This window comes from Oncorhynchus mykiss, chromosome 16 (genome assembly GCF_013265735.2).
Source record: "Oncorhynchus mykiss isolate Arlee chromosome 16, USDA_OmykA_1.1, whole genome shotgun sequence".
Classification (NCBI taxonomy): domain Eukaryota; kingdom Metazoa; phylum Chordata; class Actinopteri; order Salmoniformes; family Salmonidae; genus Oncorhynchus; species Oncorhynchus mykiss.
Genome location: NC_048580.1, coordinates 24,843,166 through 24,864,002, shown reverse-complemented (window position 1 = coordinate 24,864,002; position 20,837 = coordinate 24,843,166). Strand labels below are relative to the sequence as shown.

The 20,837-nt window shown below is 39.6% G+C and overlaps 2 protein-coding genes across 2 annotated transcripts; one reads left to right on the top strand and one right to left on the bottom strand.

The window, feature by feature from the left end:
- Window positions 1-2,872: 2,872 nt before the first annotated feature.
- ccr10 (chemokine (C-C motif) receptor 10) lies at window positions 2,873-6,491 on the bottom strand. The gene is made up of 2 exons (XM_021567359.2): window positions 6,358-6,491; window positions 2,873-4,350 (listed from the first exon to the last, which is right to left on the bottom strand). Exons 1-2 carry the CDS (start codon window positions 6,452-6,454, stop codon window positions 3,062-3,064), a joined length of 1,386 nt encoding a protein of 461 aa, XP_021423034.2. The 5' UTR covers window positions 6,455-6,491; the 3' UTR covers window positions 2,873-3,061.
- A 6,909-nt stretch (window positions 6,492-13,400) lies between these two features.
- LOC110491706 (receptor activity-modifying protein 1) lies at window positions 13,401-16,936 on the top strand. The gene is made up of 4 exons (XM_021565349.2): window positions 13,401-13,823; window positions 14,304-14,357; window positions 14,764-14,917; window positions 15,820-16,936. Exons 1-4 carry the CDS (start codon window positions 13,787-13,789, stop codon window positions 16,064-16,066), a joined length of 492 nt encoding a protein of 163 aa, XP_021421024.1. The 5' UTR covers window positions 13,401-13,786; the 3' UTR covers window positions 16,067-16,936.
- Window positions 16,937-20,837: the final 3,901 nt, after the last annotated feature.

The following is a 20,837-nucleotide window of genomic DNA, read 5'->3' as shown; positions in this document are numbered from 1 at the left end:
CCCCGCACATTGACTCTGTATTGGTTCCCCCCTGTATATAGTCTCGCTATTGTTATTTTACTGCTGTTCTTTAATTTCTTGTTACTTTTCTCTTATTCTTATCTGTATTTCTTTGAAACTGCATTGTTAGTTAGGGGCTCGTAAGTAAGCATTTCTCTGTAAGGTCCACCTGTTGTATTCTGCGCGTGTGACTAATAAAATTAGATTTGGTGGATGGAAAGAGTCATTTTTTAAATATATATATACTTGATACTTAGCTTGATACTTCAAAGGAAAATTATGGATAGCTAATTGAAAATAAAAAATACCTTTCTGAATTATGAAGCCTTTTGGGGCTTTTTTTCAATACATAAATGCTTGAAAAAATCTCAAAATGTGACGTTAGCTACCAAATAAGTTGTTTCTGGCAAATTATCCAAAAACAACTACAAAAACGCCAGTCCTTGCCCAATAGGCTGAACAGGTGTAATGAACGCGTGTAAAAATGCCCATAACAAATCACCTGTCAACACACACTGGACAGGTTAATAAATCACGTGTACAAAATCAAGTGACACTTGAAACAAGCAAGTGAAAAATAATTGCAAGTGTTAAGACTTGTTCCGGGTAAAACGATTTGAAAATCTTGGACTTCCATACTAATACTTTGTCAAATAAGCTTTTAATTTGACATGTCAAATAACACAGTTTAATTGTAGAATGTGTTGGACCGAAACATCTGGGGTAGCTAGCTAGCACCAATACAACCAGCCTGAAAACAATGAACTGTAGAAGCTGCAGTCATGTTCATAATTCTTAGCAGTGTTTTAGGAATCCTTGTCAGTAAGTATTAGCTAGGTAGCCACTTGTTGTTCGCCTATTGAAATTGAACTTCAGTTCATGAAATTAAATAGCTAGCCAGCTACTAAAACGTGTTACCCAAAGCTAACGTTATAAGCAGTCAGCTACCTTCATGAGGCTAGACCGGACCAGGTTATGTGTTGTGAAGCTAGCCACAATAAAGATTAGGCACAATATTTTTTTGAATTTGCGGTTTGCCTTCCAAATAAAAGCACCTCTTTGAAAGTAATGCAGAAGGTTACAATTGGTGGAATCATGCCATATTTTGACTAGATAATGTGAAGCAATGAAATGGGGTATCAGTCTACTAGGTGAAACCCACAAAACACAACTGTGAAGAGTTTACGCAAACATTAGCGTTGTAGCTCATCGCCGGACTGTGACTGTGTGAAATCACCTTCCCAGTCAGCCTATTGTGTGCATTGACATTCATATTGCACTGTACATGCTTTACCTAAGGATTCGGGCTCAATGACATGGAGTATCAGTCTAGTCAGTACCCAATATATTTTTTTCTCAACGTCCTTCTCAGAGTTATCAGACTCCAAAACATCCAGGTTGTATTGTTTTTCCTCTGGAATAGTGTTCAATACACATACGTTGACAATACATTTGGCTCAATTCACAGTTGTTTCAGAGTCCCACAATAAGAGTTATGACGCTAATGTTCTCTGGGTGTCACTGAGTAGTCTAATAACCCATGTCATTGATCCACAATCCATAGGTAAGGCTGTACAGTGAAATAAGCATTTATTTATTTTATTTTTTATTTCACCTTTATTTAACCAGGTAGGCTAGTTGAGAACAAGTTCTCATTTGCAACTGCGACCTGACCTGGCAGATAAATCGTAGCAGGCCACCAATGCAATTCTAAAGTCTAATACATACAGTGTGATTTCAACAGATTTTTGTCGAATTAACAAATTATTGTCTTTTGTTGATTTTATATAACATTCCATCCTCGTTTAGCATGATCTATTCAATTATGGCATAATTCTACTATTTGTATTCATTTGCATCGCTGTCAATTACATACTTTTATTTTGAAGGCAAAGTCCACTATTGTGGCTAATCCTTATTGTGGCTAGCTTCACATCGATGGGTCCGAACATTAATCAAATAAGAACTGTCTTATAAATTAGGGTTATTTTAGATGATGACAGGCAGGTTGTATTGGTGCTAGCTAGCTACCTCAGAAGTTGCGGTCCAACACAACATTCTACAATTAAACTGTGTTATTTGACGTGTCAAATTAAAAACTTATTTAACGTGTCAAATAGTGTTATTTTACGGGTATATTTTTTGACACGCAAAGACCTAAACGGTGTTCCGTAATGAAGCAGCCGGCACGTTTACAGTAGTTGCCTTGGTAACTAAACAAACAGACTTGCTGGTTCATCAAACAAAACCAATCAGTCCTAGATTGCTGTTATGAAAATGTAATTCAACAATGCCAATAATGTTTTCAACTCTAATTTTGCTTTCAAAAGCAGCTCAAACATAGAACATGTAAGAATCAACTATAGCCATTGAATTCTACCGTGCTGTGTTATAGCGAAATAGAATGCCCTTGAAGCCAATCAGAAACCAGTATTCAACAATGCCATGCTACACATTTTGTTTAAACATTTGGCCTTAAAGACACACCATAACTACATGATTCTATAATATATGAGGACAGACGTACATTACATATCTGTCTATATTGCACTTGTTTGAACATATCTTCACATAATACTTATTTCAGACATGTTCCATCAACCATTGAATATTAAATTGGCATTAATAATAATAATTTACAACCTTATGTTGTAAAATTGTAGTACATACATGCATACTATATTTAGTATTTTTAGTATTAGTGTATGTACTATTTTCAAAAATATATGTTTCTGTTACAAAGATAAGTGAGGCAAATATTATATTTATATATTTCTATCTAATATATTAATATTAAATAGAAATTCGGGGCAAAATATCACATGAAGCATATTCATATTTTTATTTTTTTTATAGCATAAATTCAGGTAGAGCTGTCACAAGTGGAAACATACAGTCACAGTCCCACAAGCACTGCTTGATTACAGTAATACACAATTAATGCACATAAGATATATTATAAAAGTGGACACTATAGTGAAATACAATTGAATAGAATCAATTAACGATTAATATAAAAGTGAGTCCTGATAAGGATCGCACAAGCTATACAAAGATTGGTTTAGACTGGTTTGGTTTTGGAGACAGTGAACTGAAGCAGGCCATCTGAGGGCAGGGTAGGCCTACTAGGGAAGAGAAACACCTTGGTCGGGCCAGAGGGATGGCTTGCTGTTGGAGGCTGATATTTGACGCTGTGTGCCAGGGTGTCGGGGGGTAGGAGCAGAGGTGAGTTGGGCGGCAGGGGGGAGAGCGTGGTTAAGCCCAGGGAGGAGGGTGACCCCGAGGTACAGCTCTCCAGGTGAGGCCCAGACACGGCCCAGCACAGGCAGCCAACGCCGTGGAGCAGCTTCAGAACGTCGCCCCTGAAGCGGACACCCACCAGGGCATAGAGGAGGGGGTTGAGACAGCAGCGGGTATATGCCAGGGTGCAAGTCACATACTCCCTCAGCAGTGTGGCAGCCCACTGATCGCAAGTCTGCTTGGCAGCCCCTGGCCCTGCCACCTTGAGGGAGAGCACCACGGTGTAGGGCAGCTGGAAGAGCAGGAAGACGGCCACCAGCACCACCATCAGCCTCAGGGTTCGCTGGCGCCGCCAGCCCCCCCGCCCCCGCCCCTCACACAGCACTCGGCCAATCAGCGAGTAGCAGGCTACCATGACAAGGAAGGGCAGGCAGAAGCCGGCAATCTGGGCGCAGCGGGTGGCCGTCTTGACCCGCCAGCTCTCTTCCACCCACACGTTCATGCCACAGTGTGCCTCCCCCTCCTGTTCTCTTTCCACCCCGGAGAAGAGGATCTCGGGCAGGCTAAGGAGCAGGGCAGTTAGCCAGACGCCCAACGAGGCCAGCTTGCCACCCGTCAGCATGCGGCTACGTAGCCTCAGCACCTCCTGGGTCCGAGCCACCACCATGTAGCGGTCTACACTAATGCAGGCCAACAGCAGCAGCCCGCTGTAGGTGTTGACAGCGTAGCTAGCATGCGTTGCCTTGCACAGGGCATTGCCGAAGGCCCAGTGGCCCAGGAGGGTGTCCCCAGCCTGGATGGGCAGGGTAAGGAGTAGGAGGAGGTCGGCTAGGGCCAGCTGGAAGAGGAAGATGTCAGTCATGGAGCGGAGACGCAGGCGGCGGTAGAGAACAAAGGTGGCGATGACCAGGGAGTTGCCGAGCAGGCCCAGGAGAAAAACCAGGAGGAAGACACAGGTCTGGAAGACCTTGATGGTCCGCTGTTGCTCGATGGCTTCGCAACGCTCAATCAGCTCGTAGCCTCTGGTGGAAGTGTCGTTGTAGTCAAAGTAGTCCCCTGTCACCAGGCTGTGATCGTAATCCATGCCAAAAAAGCTTGTGAGATCCATATCTGGGTAACATAATGACAAATCAGTCACAGCAGCACAGAGAGTTAGCCTATCCACAAGCTTCGTAGGCTATTGATTTTTGTAAGATAATGTCAAGTTGAGGCTTGTGAGAGATAGGATTTACACCTTGGTATTCAGGTCTAACTTTCAACAAATTAAAAAAAAAAAAGTTAGGATTCATCTTCAAATGGGTTATGCCGTGTAACCCATTTAAAGATGTGACAACTTATTCCAACTACAAGTCCTTTCGAGTACATATTTATTCTACATCTTACAAATGTGTGTTTACATAATCAAATGAAGCAAATAAACAAATTAGTCATTATGCACATATACCAATACAAATTTGTCCCAAAGGGTTGAGTGCTGTTTTCTATCCATACCGTTGACAACTTAGGTAAGTTGCCATTCTCACACACTTGTCCATAGGCCGCAGCGACACAACTCCATAGGGACACTGTATTGTGTACACAGCCCCACAAATATAGTGTAAATATTCCTATTTCAATAACCTAGAGCTGAAACATTGTCACGAACACCCTGATAATTTTGTGTGGTTTGAGTAAGCAGCCTTATATTTCAGTCATAAGAGAATAGGTTGCGTGCCACCAGCTGCAGTTCGTTGGTGAAAGGGAAACCGTGGGTTGACTAAATGTATAGAAATCAGTCACTGTCGCGTGCTACAAGCCTTTAAATTAGCTTTCTGCCACCTCCATGTTCCATGACACCTCTGCCACATGTACCTGATAACTGATAATTAGCTGTGTTTTAGTTGTAGATAATATTTCTTATTTATTGCATTCGTGACTTTAGCTTCTGGTGGAAACAGGTATAGTCGACTTCAAAGAAAGGTAAGAGGAAACTGAGAGAGCAAATTATGAATTAAGAATAATCAACTTTTTTTGTTGAAAAACTAAGGGCTGGTTTGTTGTTGTAGAATTGTTTTGTTTGTGAATTATTTTATGAGACATTGAGATGGACTCAAGAGGATAAGATTATCTATATCCTAACATTAAATCAATAAGCATGCATTCGCTCCACCTGATAGATACTTTACTTTTTTAAACTTACAATTAGGATGCTTACAAAGTGTGTTATTAAACAGACGAAGAAGATTTATTATTGCACCCTTGAACATTATGCTAGATGTTCACTGCTGTCAAATAAACTCTGAGTCAAGGGCCTAAGGGGCAAATCCTAACTTCCTCTTTGGTGAAACTCTCATGTACGGCAGTCCCACATTCACGTCAATGCATGGCTAAGGGAAAACTCGATTTAAGTGGAAGATTTTTCAGAATCTCCCCCAAGTGTGCATGATTGAACTTCAATTAAGAAATAGCCTACTTCAATTTAGCCTATGTATTACGCAATGCGTCGATATTATGTCCACCTATTTTGCAACAGATGCAACCTTATACTACTCTACTAACTGTTATAATATCAATTTAGATAGTACAGATTAAAATTGTTGTGAAAAGTCAGACTTAAAAAGAAGAATTTAACTAATTCAATTATCAAATCAAATCAAATCAAATTCATTCTAACTTTAACAATTCATAGCTATTACGTTGGCAGCTGAGTGAATTTGGTACTAAAACAATAAACCCTCCGAAAAGTCTATGGATTAGTCAGACAATGAAGCGCACTGGAGAGTCAACCACACTACCTTCTTTCATAGTTGTGAAGGTGTGACCATAATCATCACTACTTTTGCATGCACTCGAATAGCAGCAAGATTCATCAACAAATATATTTACGATATTAATGATAATACTAATAACAAGTGCTTTTCAAAGTAAGAGTAATGTGATATTATTTTGTCACACAAATATCCCATGGAACACTTGGCACATTTATCTTATTACATCACGTAACTTTTTCCTAATATACTTACTCATTTCTGCAGAATGATACATGTATTTAAAGATTTAATTACCCATAAAGATAATCAACTATATTTGAACAATGTAATACCCATTTCTTAGTTTCCATTCATTTCAAAAACTTACTTCTGCTGTCAACAGTGACAGACATGTCCTGAAGCCCTCCTCTGTAGCAGTGACTTGTTTGGGAGATGTCAATCTCTGGGACACACACCTTTACCATATGTTTGTCTATAGCCTATCAAAGAAGTTGTTGTTGACCCCATGCCCCTCAAACTTTTCATGACACTGAAGACATGCACCATAGTGTCAACAAAAAGGATGTTTGTCATTCAAATTTGTTTTTTGGGCGGGTCAAAAGTTGCTTGGCAAAGGTTATTTCCTACAGTAGCAACCTATGTAAACGTTTCATACAGTCACATAATGTAATACGGAGATTAATCTTTATGATTTTACTATCTATTTTAGACATCATTTCACAAAATAGTACTATTGTGAACTCAATTCAGAAACTCTATCATGTTTATCATTTTTATATCCAGCAGAAATGTCAAAGATAAGCATGAAGAAAAAATTCATTAAAGCTAATTGGTTCCTTATAAGTGCCTGTAGAAATATGTGTTATAAGGTAAGGTAAGTGGCTCACAACAACATGTGTTTTTATTGTTTGTTGTATGGTGTTTAAGGTCATGTTTAGGTCATACTGGTTTAACTTGGTGCACTGTGGCTGAGGGTTTAGAGTGCATGGGAGGTTTAGGACATGGGTGTTACCTGGTAGTTGTGATCATGACAGTTCACAACCTTTCACTAATCTGCCTGACCCCTATAAACAGTGTTCCACTAAGGGAGCACCCTAAGGGCAAATCTTACACTGAACTATGCAAGTGATAAAATATACAGTAAGCAACTCTATGGACAGAAATTGGTTGAGTCAACATCGGGCCAGATTGACTAAATATTTGCCTGGTTTGCAGCCATTTTTTTAGTAAGGTATTAAACCCACAAATAAACTGTCTTGATTTATGCTTTACCTTAATTACCTTTATCTGAACTTTCATTTTATAACTTTGATCTGTCCCCAATGGTCAATTCCCTGTTGAAAAAAACATGCAGAACTTAGTTAATCAGTTTGTACTGTTTTTGTCACATTTTAACCCTGTTTTAACCACAAATCAACAACAGGGTTTCAAAGCTTGTTTTATTTCAAGATGAATTAAAGTTTTTTTTGACAGCTTAGTCAAATGTCAACAGCAGAAAATGTTATCTGATGTTTTTGCCCTATAAAATGGATAGAAGATGATTTGTGTACCTCCAAATTTCCCACGGGAGCTGTGCATCAAATTCACCACTGCACTGAAATACATAATTACCATGCCCGCTACTTTACTGCGGAGGCATAGAACAGCAAGCTAATGTTTCACTACTGCAGCTTGCCATTTGCTGATAGGGTTAGACACCAAAGTGTTGTGTTTCTGTCTCTTTTTTTTTTTTTTTTGCAAATGGGAAATGTTTTTCAAGTTCACCGAAGTGTGAGATGTGGTTTCTCGTTAGGCTCTGGCCCCACTGATTTGTTTTCTCTACCTCCCTTGTTTTTTTTCTGTACTCTGTGGTTGTCTAGTTGATGGGAACCAACGAACGACCTTCATTTGGTCTACAAGCTGTTTTGAATGCCAATCTTACCTACATCTATTGTTTACTCCAAATGTCAATGTCTCTGAATGACTTAAAGACATTAAAAACATTGTTGAGTATTTTGTTAATCAGTGCAATGTTGTTATGGTACCAAAACATGGTGCACGTCAGCAGTAAGGTTTCAAGATAGAGCACTTCCATTCAAAATCTAAATTTGTGATGCGTTTTGCATCATCATCACACTTTTTGGTTTGTACTGAAAGTGCTCTGTTTTGGAAACTTTACTGCTATGAATTTACTATTTATTTAGGGTCTCAGGAGTATTGCACCTGCATTCTTAAACTCTTGATGGGGAGATGGTCAAACTTACCCATTGGTCGCACTCAGACCTAGAATTTATTCCACCCCAATACACTATGTTCGATGTTAACTACCTCAATGTAGAGCAACATACCACATCAGTCGTCACACCCTTATGAGTTCTCCTATGCAGGAAGTAGACACAATGAAGCCACTTGCTATACACCCTTAACATTCCAGGCCCTCCTTTTCGAGAGGGGTTCCTAAACAATGTCTTTCAACGTTGGCTGCCACAACCTGCTCCTGAGTGCCAGAGTGCTGTTCTCCTGACATCTTGCAAGTTAAGGTCCATTGGCCTACAATTTCTGCGCCTCGCGGAAATCTAGTTAACATAATAATTTGTCTGTTTAAGCTAGAGATATCTGTTTTTTTTGCAAGGGCTGCGTCTCAATCCACCTCATGCGCCAACATTCGCCCTTCCTCATCTGCGGTGAAAGGTGGCAGAGATAGAGTAGTGTTTGTCAGACCATGAGATGTCTTCTCACATAAACGTATGTAGCGTCCGAACGGTTTGGCCTACAAACTATCATGACCATCCTACTGAAAGATGAGACTCACAAACACAATGTTCTCCGTTTTGCTCTAGGATGCCAACAAGCCTCACAAGACTCGTCTTAGGTCCCCGGTACCAGTTAAACATTTAATGGATGTATATATGGAGATAGTTTAGTGCCTAAAATAAGGGAATATATACATGTAGAATTTTAAAAAACAAACAGTTTCCTGTCTAATATCGCTCAGCTATAGGACAGACACTTCAGAACAAACTTCCTTTAGATTCTTTGTGGGTCTATCTGTTGTCCATGTAGTGAATCTTTTATTTAATGTGTTTCTATTGGCTAATAGCAGTAATGGCAAATTCCATGTTTCATCCAATACATAAAAAAAATTAAAAAAAAGATAAATGATAACTTAAGGGGTCTTAAAATTCATAATCAAATTGCAAAATAATCTTTGGTATGACTAGCTTAAAAAAAAGTCCATATGTTAGTTTCGAACAAAAAATGTAGGGTCCCTTCTGCTTAAAGTATTTACCTTCCTTCCACGTTTTTCAGGTGTAACTACGAAGTCGTTCTGCTTATTAATTTTCAGTGGTTGTGTATTAATGTTTAAGATTGTTTTATGTATTAAACAATTTGTCATTTTGGCCCACCTTAGCAGGCATTGTTGAGCACAGTGCTCATTCTCTTGCAGTAACTGGAGGTCGAGCTGTAATTATTACATGACGCTGCATTAGCCTCTGTCATTCAGAGTGGTGCACATGACCTTGTTGATGGTGGGAATAGCTTGTCTCATTATTTTGATATCCATTCATCATGATCAATTGCACCTCATAGCACATCAAACTGCTTAGTACTATTTTAGAAACATACTTTTCTCTCTTCAAACCAGCTTACAACATTGTGCAAAAGTATAATACAAATCTGAAAATGTTGAATTACACACAATCCTCTAAAAACAGAGCCAGGTGGCACTATTAGGAATTTATAACTTGCACAAATGTAATAATTATCAGCACAATACAGATAAATAAAGTGTTTTTTACTCCAATATCAATGTGTCTGACTACTACTTTATTATTTTAAGTAAATACTTAAAACAAGTAAGAAGTAAGTAAGAACAACTTATTTAATAATAGTTATATTGACTTTAAAATATATAATTATCATAAACTGTAAAAACTCAATCCCTTTAGATTAGCACACCACAAAGTTATATTTCCTCAATAACTTAATATTTGTTAACAGTACTCAAAAATATTAAGTGATAAGAAATCTTATTGATATGAGTTAGTACCACTTTTATGATTTGAGTTCAACCGCCCATTGGAGATGTCTGAGTAGCCACTACTCAATTTCTTTAATGCCTTAGGCAGTTACTTGTTATAGTGTGGAAAGTAAGTTACTGTGAATATTCACAGTAACTTACAGTGCCTTCAGAAAGTATTCAAACCCCTTGACTTATTCTACACACAGTACCCCATAATGACAAAGTGAAAACATGTTTTTTTTTTAAATGTTTGCAAATTTATTGACAATGAAATACAAAAAATATCTAATTTACATAACTATTCACACCACTGAGTAAATACATGGTAGAATCATCTTTGGCAGTGATTACAGCCCTGAGTCTTTCTGGGTACGTCTCTAACAGTTTTTCACACCTGGATTGTACAATATTTGTCCATTATTCATTTCAAAATTCTTCAACCTCTGTTGAATTGGTTGCTAATCATTATTAGACAATCATTTTCAAGCCTTGCCATAGATTTTAGTCAAAACTGTAACTCGGCCGCTCAGGAACATTCACTGTCTTGCTAAGCAACTCCAGTGTAGATTTGCCCTTATGTTTTATGTTATTGTCCTGCTGAAAGGTGAATTAATCTCCCAGTGTCTGGTGGAAAGCAGACTGACCAGGTTTTCTTCTAGGATTTTGCCTGTGCTTAGCTCCATTCCTTTAATTGTTAATCCTGAAAAACTCCCCAGTCCTTAACGATTACCAGCAGGGGAGCAACTTTCACTGGTGACATGCATTTTTGTCTCCCCCCAGTTTTATCATAGGAATGTGATACAAAACGAGGCAGCGGTGTGCTTTAGGACCATGCGGACACCTCCGAGTGGCCGGGTAGGCTGTTTGCAGTGTTTATTTGACTGGATTTAAAAATATAATATATATACTGTATATATAAATGTCCCCCACACTTCTAAAACCAAAGTTTCTGCCCAAGATTACCAGTATAGCCATAGCATGAAAATATAGAGAAAATAGTCAGTAATGTATTGTATTGGATTTGGCCGAAACATACACTTTGTATTCAGGACAAAAAGTAAATTGCTTGTCCAAATCTTTTGCAGTATTACTCTAGTGCCTTGTTGCAAACAGGATGCATGTTTTGGAATATTTTTATTCTGTACAGACTTCCTCCTTTTCACTCTGTAAATTAGGTTAGTATTGTGGAGTAACTACAATGTTGTTGATCCATCCTCAGTTTTCTCCTATCACAGCCATTAAACTCTGTAGCTGTTTTAAAGTCACAGCGGCGCCCTTCTTTTCCGGCAACTGAGTTAGGAAGGACGCCTGTATCATTGTAATGACTGGGTGTATTGATGCACCATCTAAAGTGTAACTAATAACTTCATCATGATCAAAGGGATATTTCAATGTTTCCTTTTTTACCCATCTACCAATAGGTGCCCCACTTTGCGAGGCATTGGAAAACCTCCCCGGTCTTTGTGGTTAAAACTGTGTTTGAAATTCACTGCTCGCCTGAGGGGAACCTTACAGGTAATTGTACTGTATGTGTGGGTTACAAAGATGAGGTAGTACTGAGAAATTGCACACAGAGTGAGTCAATGCAACTTATTATGTGACTTGTTAAGCAAATTCTTACTCCTGATTTTGTGTGTGTGTGTGTGTGTGCGTGTGCAAGCATACTATACGTGCAACTATTTGCATGTGAGTGAGTGTACGCCCCAGCATTGCATGCATGTTTGCCCCAGTTGTGTGGTTCTTGTATGTTTTATTTGTGTTTGTTTTAACAAGCACGGCTATCTTTCATGTCCATCCAACTTCCTGTTTCCATTGGGCGAGTCGTCTTCTGAGCCGTTGAGCGTAGGGGAAATCTCTCAAGAGCCCTGGCAATCAGACGGCAGGAAACTAGCCCGAGTGGCTCCTACGCCCAAATGGACCCTACGCCCAAATGGACCCTTGACTCTCGTCACACACACTCACTTGTATACTCGCAGGAACATGAGGACACACACATACTGGTGCACTAGCAGAATGATGCAGACACGCACTCCCACGCACGCACATGTGGACACACACCCGCACTCGCAAAGGCTGACACACACACACAGACACACACATATTTTTGCCTTTTGAAATTATATCCCTAAAACTGCAATTATTTATTTTCCTTACTTTGTACTGTGACTCCGATACATTTTTTTGACCCAGTATAGAGCACCGTAGAGTAACAGCTTGCAAAATTGCTATATTTGTTCCCACAAATGTATACAAATCGTTAATTCCCTGTGGATTATCTGATTCAAGAGAGGCCTGTCTCTCTAAAGCAAGGGGAGCAAAGTATGGGCCGTGGGCAGTATCCGGCCCGCCGGGCCATCAATCCGGATCACGAGACATTAAATTAAAAAATATTATAATAATATACACTACCGTTCAAAAGTTTGGAGTCACTTAGCAATGCCCTTGTTTCTGAAAGAAAAGCACATTTTTTGTCCATTAAAATAACCTCAAATTGATCAGAAATACAGTGACATTGTTAATGTTGTAAATTACTATTGTAGCTGGAAACGACAGATTCTTCATGGAATATCTACATAGGCGTACAGAGGCCCATTATCAGCAACCATCACTCCTGTGTTCCAATGGCACGTTGTGTTAGCTAATCCAAGTTTATCATTTTAAAAGGCTAATTGATCATGAGAAAACCCTTTTGAAATTATGTTAGCACAGCTGAAAACTGTTGTTCTGATTAAAGAAGCAATAAAACATGCCTTCTTTAGACTAATTGAGTATCTAGAGCATCGCCATTTGTGGGTTCGATTACAGGCTCAAAATGGCTAGAAACAAATAACTTTTCTGAAACTCATCAGTCTATTCTTGTTCTGAGAAATGAAGGCTATTTCCATGTGAGAAATTGCCAAGAAACAGAAGATCTCGTACAATGCTGTGTACTACTCCCGTCACAGAACAGCGCAAACTGGCTCTAACCAGAATAGAAAGAGGAGTGGGAGGCCCCTGTGCACAACTGAGCAAGAGGACAAGTACATTAGAATGTCTAGTTTGAGAAACAGACGCCTCACAAGTCCTCAACTTGCAGTTTAATTAAATAGTACCCACAAAACCACAGTCTCAACGTCAACAGTGAAGAGGCGACTCCGGGATGTTGACCTTCTAGGCAGAGTTGCAAAGAAAAAGCAATATCTCAGATTGGAAATAAAAAGAAAATATTAAAATGGGCAAAAGAACACAGACACTGGACAGAGGAATTTTGCCTAGAAGGCCAGCATCCCAGAGTTGCCTCTTCACGGTTGACGTTGAGACTGGGGTTTTGAGGGTACTATTTAATGAAGCTGCCAGTAAGGAGTCAGAGGCGAGTGGATGTGGGAAGGGTTAAAGACAGAGATTGCTACGTGCCTTTAGAGCAAGGGTGGGCAAACTTTTTGGGCAAACTTCTTGGTGTAGGTTGAAGTGGCCCCTATACGCTGGTCTTGGGTCAGCTTTGCATTTCCCCTGCTAATGGTTAAGGTTGGGATTGAGGAAGGGGAAGCTTATCATGGATCTGTACCTAGGGGAAATGCCACCCCAAAGTCGGTGTCCATCGAGCCATGAAATCAACATCAACAGAACAGTAGGATGTTTCGTCAGCACTTTTCTGTGAACAATGGCTGGAAAAACATGGGTGGGCTTAGGTCTCGCTCTTTAACCCACTCCTGTTCACTTTCGGAGGAGGACAACGTATTGACACTCTTGGCTGCTACTCACTGGTCCTTGAGTTTAATTTGGCTCCGGGGCTCTCCAGTGTCCTCTCTCCACCATGATCTTCCTACTGCTTTTCCCTGTCCTCGTCTTAGGTATGTATCCTATGGTAACACTTTACTGAAAGTTAACAGGCATGTTCAAGAACCTTATAATGTGTGATGTATTTCTATGTGGCTAATATACTGCATGGGGAGCTGTTATTTAGTCAAAATCATTATAAGAAGATCATAAGACAATATAAAGGGGTCAAGCATGCTTATGACAAGTCTTACAATACATCATTGATGTATTATAATGTTTTTTATCCTTTTGCTATTAAGTGTCTGCTGTCTGGGCGGTGTGTGAGTGATAAGACAAGACTTCTGATACAATAGTATTGGTGGTTCCTTGTTGCTGCTTTTTCTTGTTGCGTAGCTGCCTTGTCACGGTGGTGTAATCAAAGGTGTAACTAAGCCAAACTCTGTATGTTAGTGGGAGTAAGAAGACATATTTGAAGGCATATTTGACCACACGTGACAATGCACTACCACATTCTTTTAACACAATAATGTTAAACACCTCTTAATTTCCAGGTCAAATTCAATTACAAAGCAACGTCTCATCCAATGTAACATTTGAAGATAACGGTAAGTGCTCAAATGATCTTTAATGCATTTGACTTACCTTTGGCAAAATAATAGTACCTAATTCAAATGCATGATGTATCTTCCTAATCAATTTGTATTATATTGTACCTTGTGGTTGGATTTTTTCCCCAAATCAACAGTTCAAATATATATACATATATATTTATATATATATATTTATATATATTTTTAAATAGATTATTTGACAAGGTACTAGGTGTAATAATGTGACACACTTCTATCCTTTTACCCTGGCCAGATAGTGCCAGCCCAACATTGCAACAATACTGTATAAGATACCTGATTTCATCTATGCGTAGGCAATACATTGGATGGGTGGATTATAAATGGGGTAAAATGTGTCATGATGGTGTAAGATATATATTCTCTCTGGTTGTACCCCTAGAAAGTTTTCAGGATCAGGAGTATTCCGCTGTTTTTCGCCACTGCAATGAGAACCTCCTAGAACACTTCAGCTACACTATCTGCTGGAATCCGTTTCACTCTGAAATGACAGACATCAACAAGGAACTCTGGTGTGAATGGGACCAAGTCATCAGGTATACCTAAATGTTGCTTTCTGACTAAATGTTGCTTTCAGACATTATATGCTTACTACTCTTTGACCCTATTTACACTTAGTATTAAAATGTGATCTACATCCAGAAAACAGAACCAAATAACTCAAATGCATCTTAACACCAAATGTGATCAGATCTGGTTCATTTTTACATTACATATATAGTTCCATCGCAAATTCATTGTTTGACTTCCTGTTTTAGATGTAATCTACATCACCAGTATTGGTTGAATCACATCAAACTGTTAGACTATTGGTTCAATCTCCTTACATGAGTTATAACTGGTTAAAACAACCTGCACAGACTTTACTACTTACATCGCTCTCTTCGGTTCCATTGGTACTGAATTAGTTTCATACTTGGACTCATAGAACAAATAGTTTTATCTCTATACTTGGACCTCTCTCGTTAGACCTCTTCCACTTTCAACGTAAACAGTAACAGCACATGGGAGTTACTTGAAACAGAATAGTTGAAGCAAGTACCTCTAAAGCATGGGCAGAGGAAACACATCCAGTCACTCGTTGTCGGCAAGTGATCATTAGTTGACAGTAGAGAGCATGAGGGTAGAGGGGAGGGTGTATAGAGGCTGTACACACTCTGCAACACACACGGGCTCGCACACAGGCAGGCACACAGGCAGGTGTGCATGCACACTCTGTCATTCTTCAACTCTCAAATATTACGACAATTACCACGATAGTATAAATATCTGATAATACATAACCAATTTAATCTTGCCCTTAAAAAAAAATGAAGAATAACTCAAGTCTCCAATAGTCTTCATTGAGTAAAAAAAACGATCATTACTGTAAAATGTATTAGCTAACAGAGTTACTTTGCATTTACTGTAAAAACCTGACTTGATCTCTCCACGGCAGACCATACAATGAGCTGACCAGATGTATCGAGAGCTTGACCACCAACTTAGGATGTTACTTCCCGAACCAAGTGGTGCAAGACTTCTTTATCCAGATCCATTCCAGCTTCTTCCAGGCATGTCCGGAGGAGGAGCAGTTATTTCCCGATGCCCCCTCCGGTGTTGTGCTTACCCTTACCCTCATTCCAGTCAGTCTCATCCCCGTCTTGGTTTTCCTAGTGGTCTGGAAGAGCAAGATCTGCGACTAAGTTGGAAATGTTGAATATGTGCTGTTTGAATGTGTCTTAGGTCCCTTCCTGAAACAACCCCTATCAAAAATGTCCTCTAAGTATTTTCTTATAATGTGTTTATTTTTAAAATATGATTATTGTATGTATATTAAGATTGCTTCTATTTGTATATTTGTAATGTTGCAAAATACATTTACTTATTTCTTTCACAAAAAAAAATCTTATAATTGTATCTATTCTGAAACAACCCCATGTCAATATATTTATATTGTAATACAGTATAAGGGCAGTATAAGTGAATAATATAACATACTGTGCTCAGCCAACCAAACCTGCTATTGGTCTGTTGGAGTGTTCATTGTGTGCTGCTAAATATCTCTGTTGGAGCACTGCCTAACACTGGGAATCAATGAAGTGCATCCAACTCATTCATGTCATACAGCCAGTTGTTGAAACCCAAGATCTTTAGGCACCAGTCCTGGATCGGGACTTCTAGTGCTGTGGTACCTGCACAAACTAGCCTTTCATTACACTATAATTTAGTGCAATAGCAAATGTACCTTTACTTTCAATGCTAAGACTACCATTGTATGATGTTTCCTGTGCTGGTGTGGTTGTGAAGAGGCGCGTATATCAAGTAACTTGAGTTACAGAGAGGGGTAACTTATTATTTGAATAATCAAGAAGCAGGTTCTCACCGTTTTTCTGAATGAATACAGTGGCTCACCATGGGCCAATCCAGTTGCATTGTCGAGAGAGAGAAAGATGAAGTGGTTGTTTAAATAACGATAGCCTTGTTAACTTTCACATACTTATTAGTTCAGTGGGGAAATACGGACTGCTTGGAACAGGGCAAATTTCTTTTGGTGATTAAACCTTAGAGAAAGAGCATTCTCTCTCTTATCTAAACTCACAGTTTCACCCACTGTTGTGGTTAGATGCACTGCTGACAATCGGCCGTTTGACATTTCACAGCTGTACGGTGAGGCTATGTCGAGATGGCATAAGGCGCCACCTACTGTCTCAAAGCTGTAAAGACGACTCCAGTCAACCGTGTATGCAGTTTGGTACAGTATACACATACAGGTAACTGCCAAAATAAAGGAAACACCAACATAAAGTGTCTTGGGGCATTGGGCCATCCACCACGAGACAGAACAGCTTCAATGCACAATGGCATATAGTCTACAAGTGTCTGGAACTCAATTGGAGGGCTGTGACACTTCTTCCACGAGAAATTCCATAAATCTGTGTTTTGTTGACGATGATGGAAAACGCTGTACCAGGCTCCGCTCCAGAATCTCCCATAATTTTTTTTTTTTTGACGATGATGGAAAACGCTGTACCAGGCTCCGCTCCAGAATCTCCCATAATTTTTTTTTTTTTCATATTTTTTCATTTTCATGCTCATCAAACCATTCAGTGTTCACTCGTGCCTTGTGGTTGGGGGCATTGTCATCCTATTGGGGCACAGCCATGGTAGCCAAAATGGCCAAAATAGGGATGGGATGTTAATTGCGTAATTAACTCAGGAACCGCACCTGTGTGAAAGCCCCTGCTGTCAATATACAGTGCCTTGCGAAAGTATTCGGCCCCCTTGAACTTTGCGACCTTTTGCCACATTTCAGGCTTCAAACATAAAGATATAAAACTGTATTTTTTTGTGAAGAATCAACAACAAGTGGGACACAATCATGAAGTGGAACAACATTTATTGGATATTTCAAACTTTTTTAACAAATCAAAAACTGAACAATTGGGCGTGCAAAATTATTCAGCCCCCTTAAGTTAATACTTTGTAGCGCCACCTTTTGCTGCGATTACAGCTGTAAGTCGCTTGGGGTATGTCTCTATCAGTTTTGCACATCGAGAGACTGACATTTTTTCCCATTCCTCCTTGCAAAACAGCTCGAGCTCAGTGAGGTTGGATGGAGAGCATTTGTGAACAGCAGTTTTCAGTTTTTTCCACAGATTCTCGATTGGATTCAGGTCTGGACTTTGACTTGGCCATTCTAACACCTGGATATGTTTATTTTTGAACCATTCCATTGTAGATTTTGCTTTATGTTTTGGATCATTGTCTTGTTGGAAGACAAATCTCCGTCCCAGTCTCAGGTCTTTTGCAGACTCCATCAGGTTTTCTTCCAGAATGGTCCTGTATTTGGCTCCATCCATCTTCCCATCAATTTCAACCATCTTCCCTGTCCCTGCTGAAGAAAAGCAGGCCCAAACCATGATGCTACCACCACCATGTTTGACAGTGGGGATGGTGTGTTCAGGGTGATGAGCTGTGCTGCTTTTACGCCAAACATAACGTTTTGCATTGTTGCCAAAAAGTTCAATTTTGGTTTCATCTGACCAGAGCACCTTCTTCCACATGTTTGGTGTGTCTCCCAGGTGGCTTGTGGCAAACTTTAAACAACACTTTTTATGGATATCTTTAAGAAATGGCTTTCTTCTTGCCACTCTTCCATAAAGGCCAGATTTGTGCAATATACGACTGATTGTTGTCCTATGGACAGAGTCTCCCACCTGTAGATCTCTGCAGTTCATCCAGAGTGATCATGGGGCTCTTGGCTGCATCTCTGATCAGTCTTCTCCTTGTATGAGCTGAAAGTTTAGAGGGATGGCCAGGTCTTGGTAGAGTTGCAGTGGTCTGATACTCCTTCCATTTCAATATTATCGCTTGCACAGTGCTCCTTGGGATGTTTAAAGCTTGGGAAATCTTTTTGTATCCAAATCCGGCTTTAAACTTCTTCACAACAGTATCTCAGACCTGCCTGGTGTATTCCTTGTTCTTCGTGATGCTCTCTGCGCTTTTAACGGACCTCTGAGACTATCACAGTGCAGGTGCATTTATACAGAGACTTGATTACACACAGGTGGATTGTATTTATCATCATTGGTCATTTAGGTCAACATTGGATCGTTCAGAGATCCTCAATGAACTTCTGGAGAGAGTTTGCTGCACTGAAAGTAAAGGGGCTGAATAATTTTGCACGCCCAATTTTTCAGTTTGTGATTTGTTAAAAAAGTTTGAAATATCCAATAAATGTCGTTCCACTTCATGATTGTGTCCCACTTGTTGTTGATTCTTCACAAAAAAATACAGTTTTATATCTTTATGTTTGAAGCCTGAAATGTGGCAAAAGGTCGCAAAGTTCAAGGGGGCCGAATACTTTCGCAAGGCACTGTATCTATGCAAGAATTGGAATGCATGATTTTGTCACCAGTACTTGAAAAAGTAAATAAAACAGTAAATACATTAAGATCCATACATACATGCGGTGTGCTACTGCAGAAACGACAACACGATATACAGAAAATAAGCCACTTAATTTGATAGAAATGCACACATGTCCAAAGTCCAATTTGTAAGGAAAACAACCACGAAGGCAATGCGGGCGCCAGCCAGAAAATGTGCTGTCAGAAAACGTTTGTGCAAGGCCTGTTCTGACGCGAAATGCACAATGTCTTCATACTTGATCTGGGGAAACACTAGGGAAGTGCTTGGGCTCTCAGTAAAGCCTCAAATATAAATTGTTCGCAACAGTGAAATGGGCTACTTCTTATGTCAATTAACAAGGAGGTGGAACACACCTCAACTCAAACTGTTGTTAGAAAACTAAACTTGTTATAAAATAATTTGTAATTGACTTAATTAGCAGGCAGTGTGCCTTGGTTTGAGGGCAGTGCGGGTAACTGTCCTGTTGCGTAACAATCACTTTTTGGAACAGTGAGAGCATTCTGACATAACACGCATGAAAAAAACTCATGGAGGGGCAACGGTTAGAGATATTTGGAACTCACACGTGAAAAGGTTAATGCCCATGATTTTGTATTGAGATGCTCGACAAGCAAGTGTCCACATACTTTTTGTCCCCCATCAACACACAATATCCCATTATGACAAAGTGGAAATATGTTTTTAGAAGTTTTTCCAAATATATTACCAATTAAATACAGAAATACTTTAAGGTCAAGAATATAATACAATGGCTTGCGAAAGTATTTCGTTGCCTTAAAATTTATTTTTTTGAGGGTTTGTGTCATTTGATTTATACAACATGCCTACCACTTTGAAGATGCAAAATACTTTTTATTGTGAAACAAACAAGAAATAAGACAAAAAACTGAACTTGAGTGTGCATAACTATTCATCCCCTCAACGTCAATACTTTGTAGAGCCACCTTTAGCAGCATTTACAACTCCAAGTCTCTTGGGGTATGTCTGTATAAGCTTGGCACATCTAGCCACTGGGATTTTTGCCCATTCTTCAAGGCATAACTGCTCTAGCTCCTTTCAAGTTGGATGGGTTCTGCTGGTGGACATCAATCTTTAAGTCATACCACAGATTCTCAATTGGATTGAGGTCTGGGCTTTGACTAGGCCATTCCAATGCATTTCAATGTTTCCCCTTATTAAACCACTCAACTGTTGCTTTAGCAGTATGCTTGGGGCCATTGTCCTGTTGGAAGGTGAACCTCCGTCCCAGTCTCAAATCTCTGGAAGACTGGAACAGGTTACCCTCAAGTATTTCCCTGTATTTAGTGCCATCCATCATTCCTTCAATTCTGTTTCCCAGTCCCTGACGATGAAAAACATCCCCACAGCATGATGCTGCCACCACCATGCTTCACTGTGGGGATGGTATTCTCAGGGTGATGAGAGGTGTTGGGTTTGCGCCAGACAAAGCGGTTTCCTTGATGGCCAAAAATCTCAATTTTAGTCTCATCTGACCAGAGTGCCGTCTTCCATATGTTTGGGGAGTCTCCCACATTTGGCGAA

Coding starts and splice junctions, on each gene's coding strand:
- LOC110491706 (XM_021565349.2), top strand. CDS start 13,787: ATGATCTTCCTACTGCTTTTCCCTGTCCTCGTCTTAG. Junction 13,824..14,303: donor TTTCCCTGTCCTCGTCTTAG/GTATGTATCCTA, acceptor CTTAATTTCCAG/GTCAAATTCAATTACAAAGC. Junction 14,918..15,819: donor GAATGGGACCAAGTCATCAG/GTATACCTAAAT, acceptor TCTCCACGGCAG/ACCATACAATGAGCTGACCA.
- ccr10 (XM_021567359.2), bottom strand. CDS start 6,454: ATGGTAAAGGTGTGTGTCCCAGAGATTGACATCTCCCAAACAAGTCAC. Junction 4,351..6,357: donor TGTCACTGTTGACAGCAGAA/GTAAGTTTTTGA, acceptor TATGTTACCCAG/ATATGGATCTCACAAGCTTT.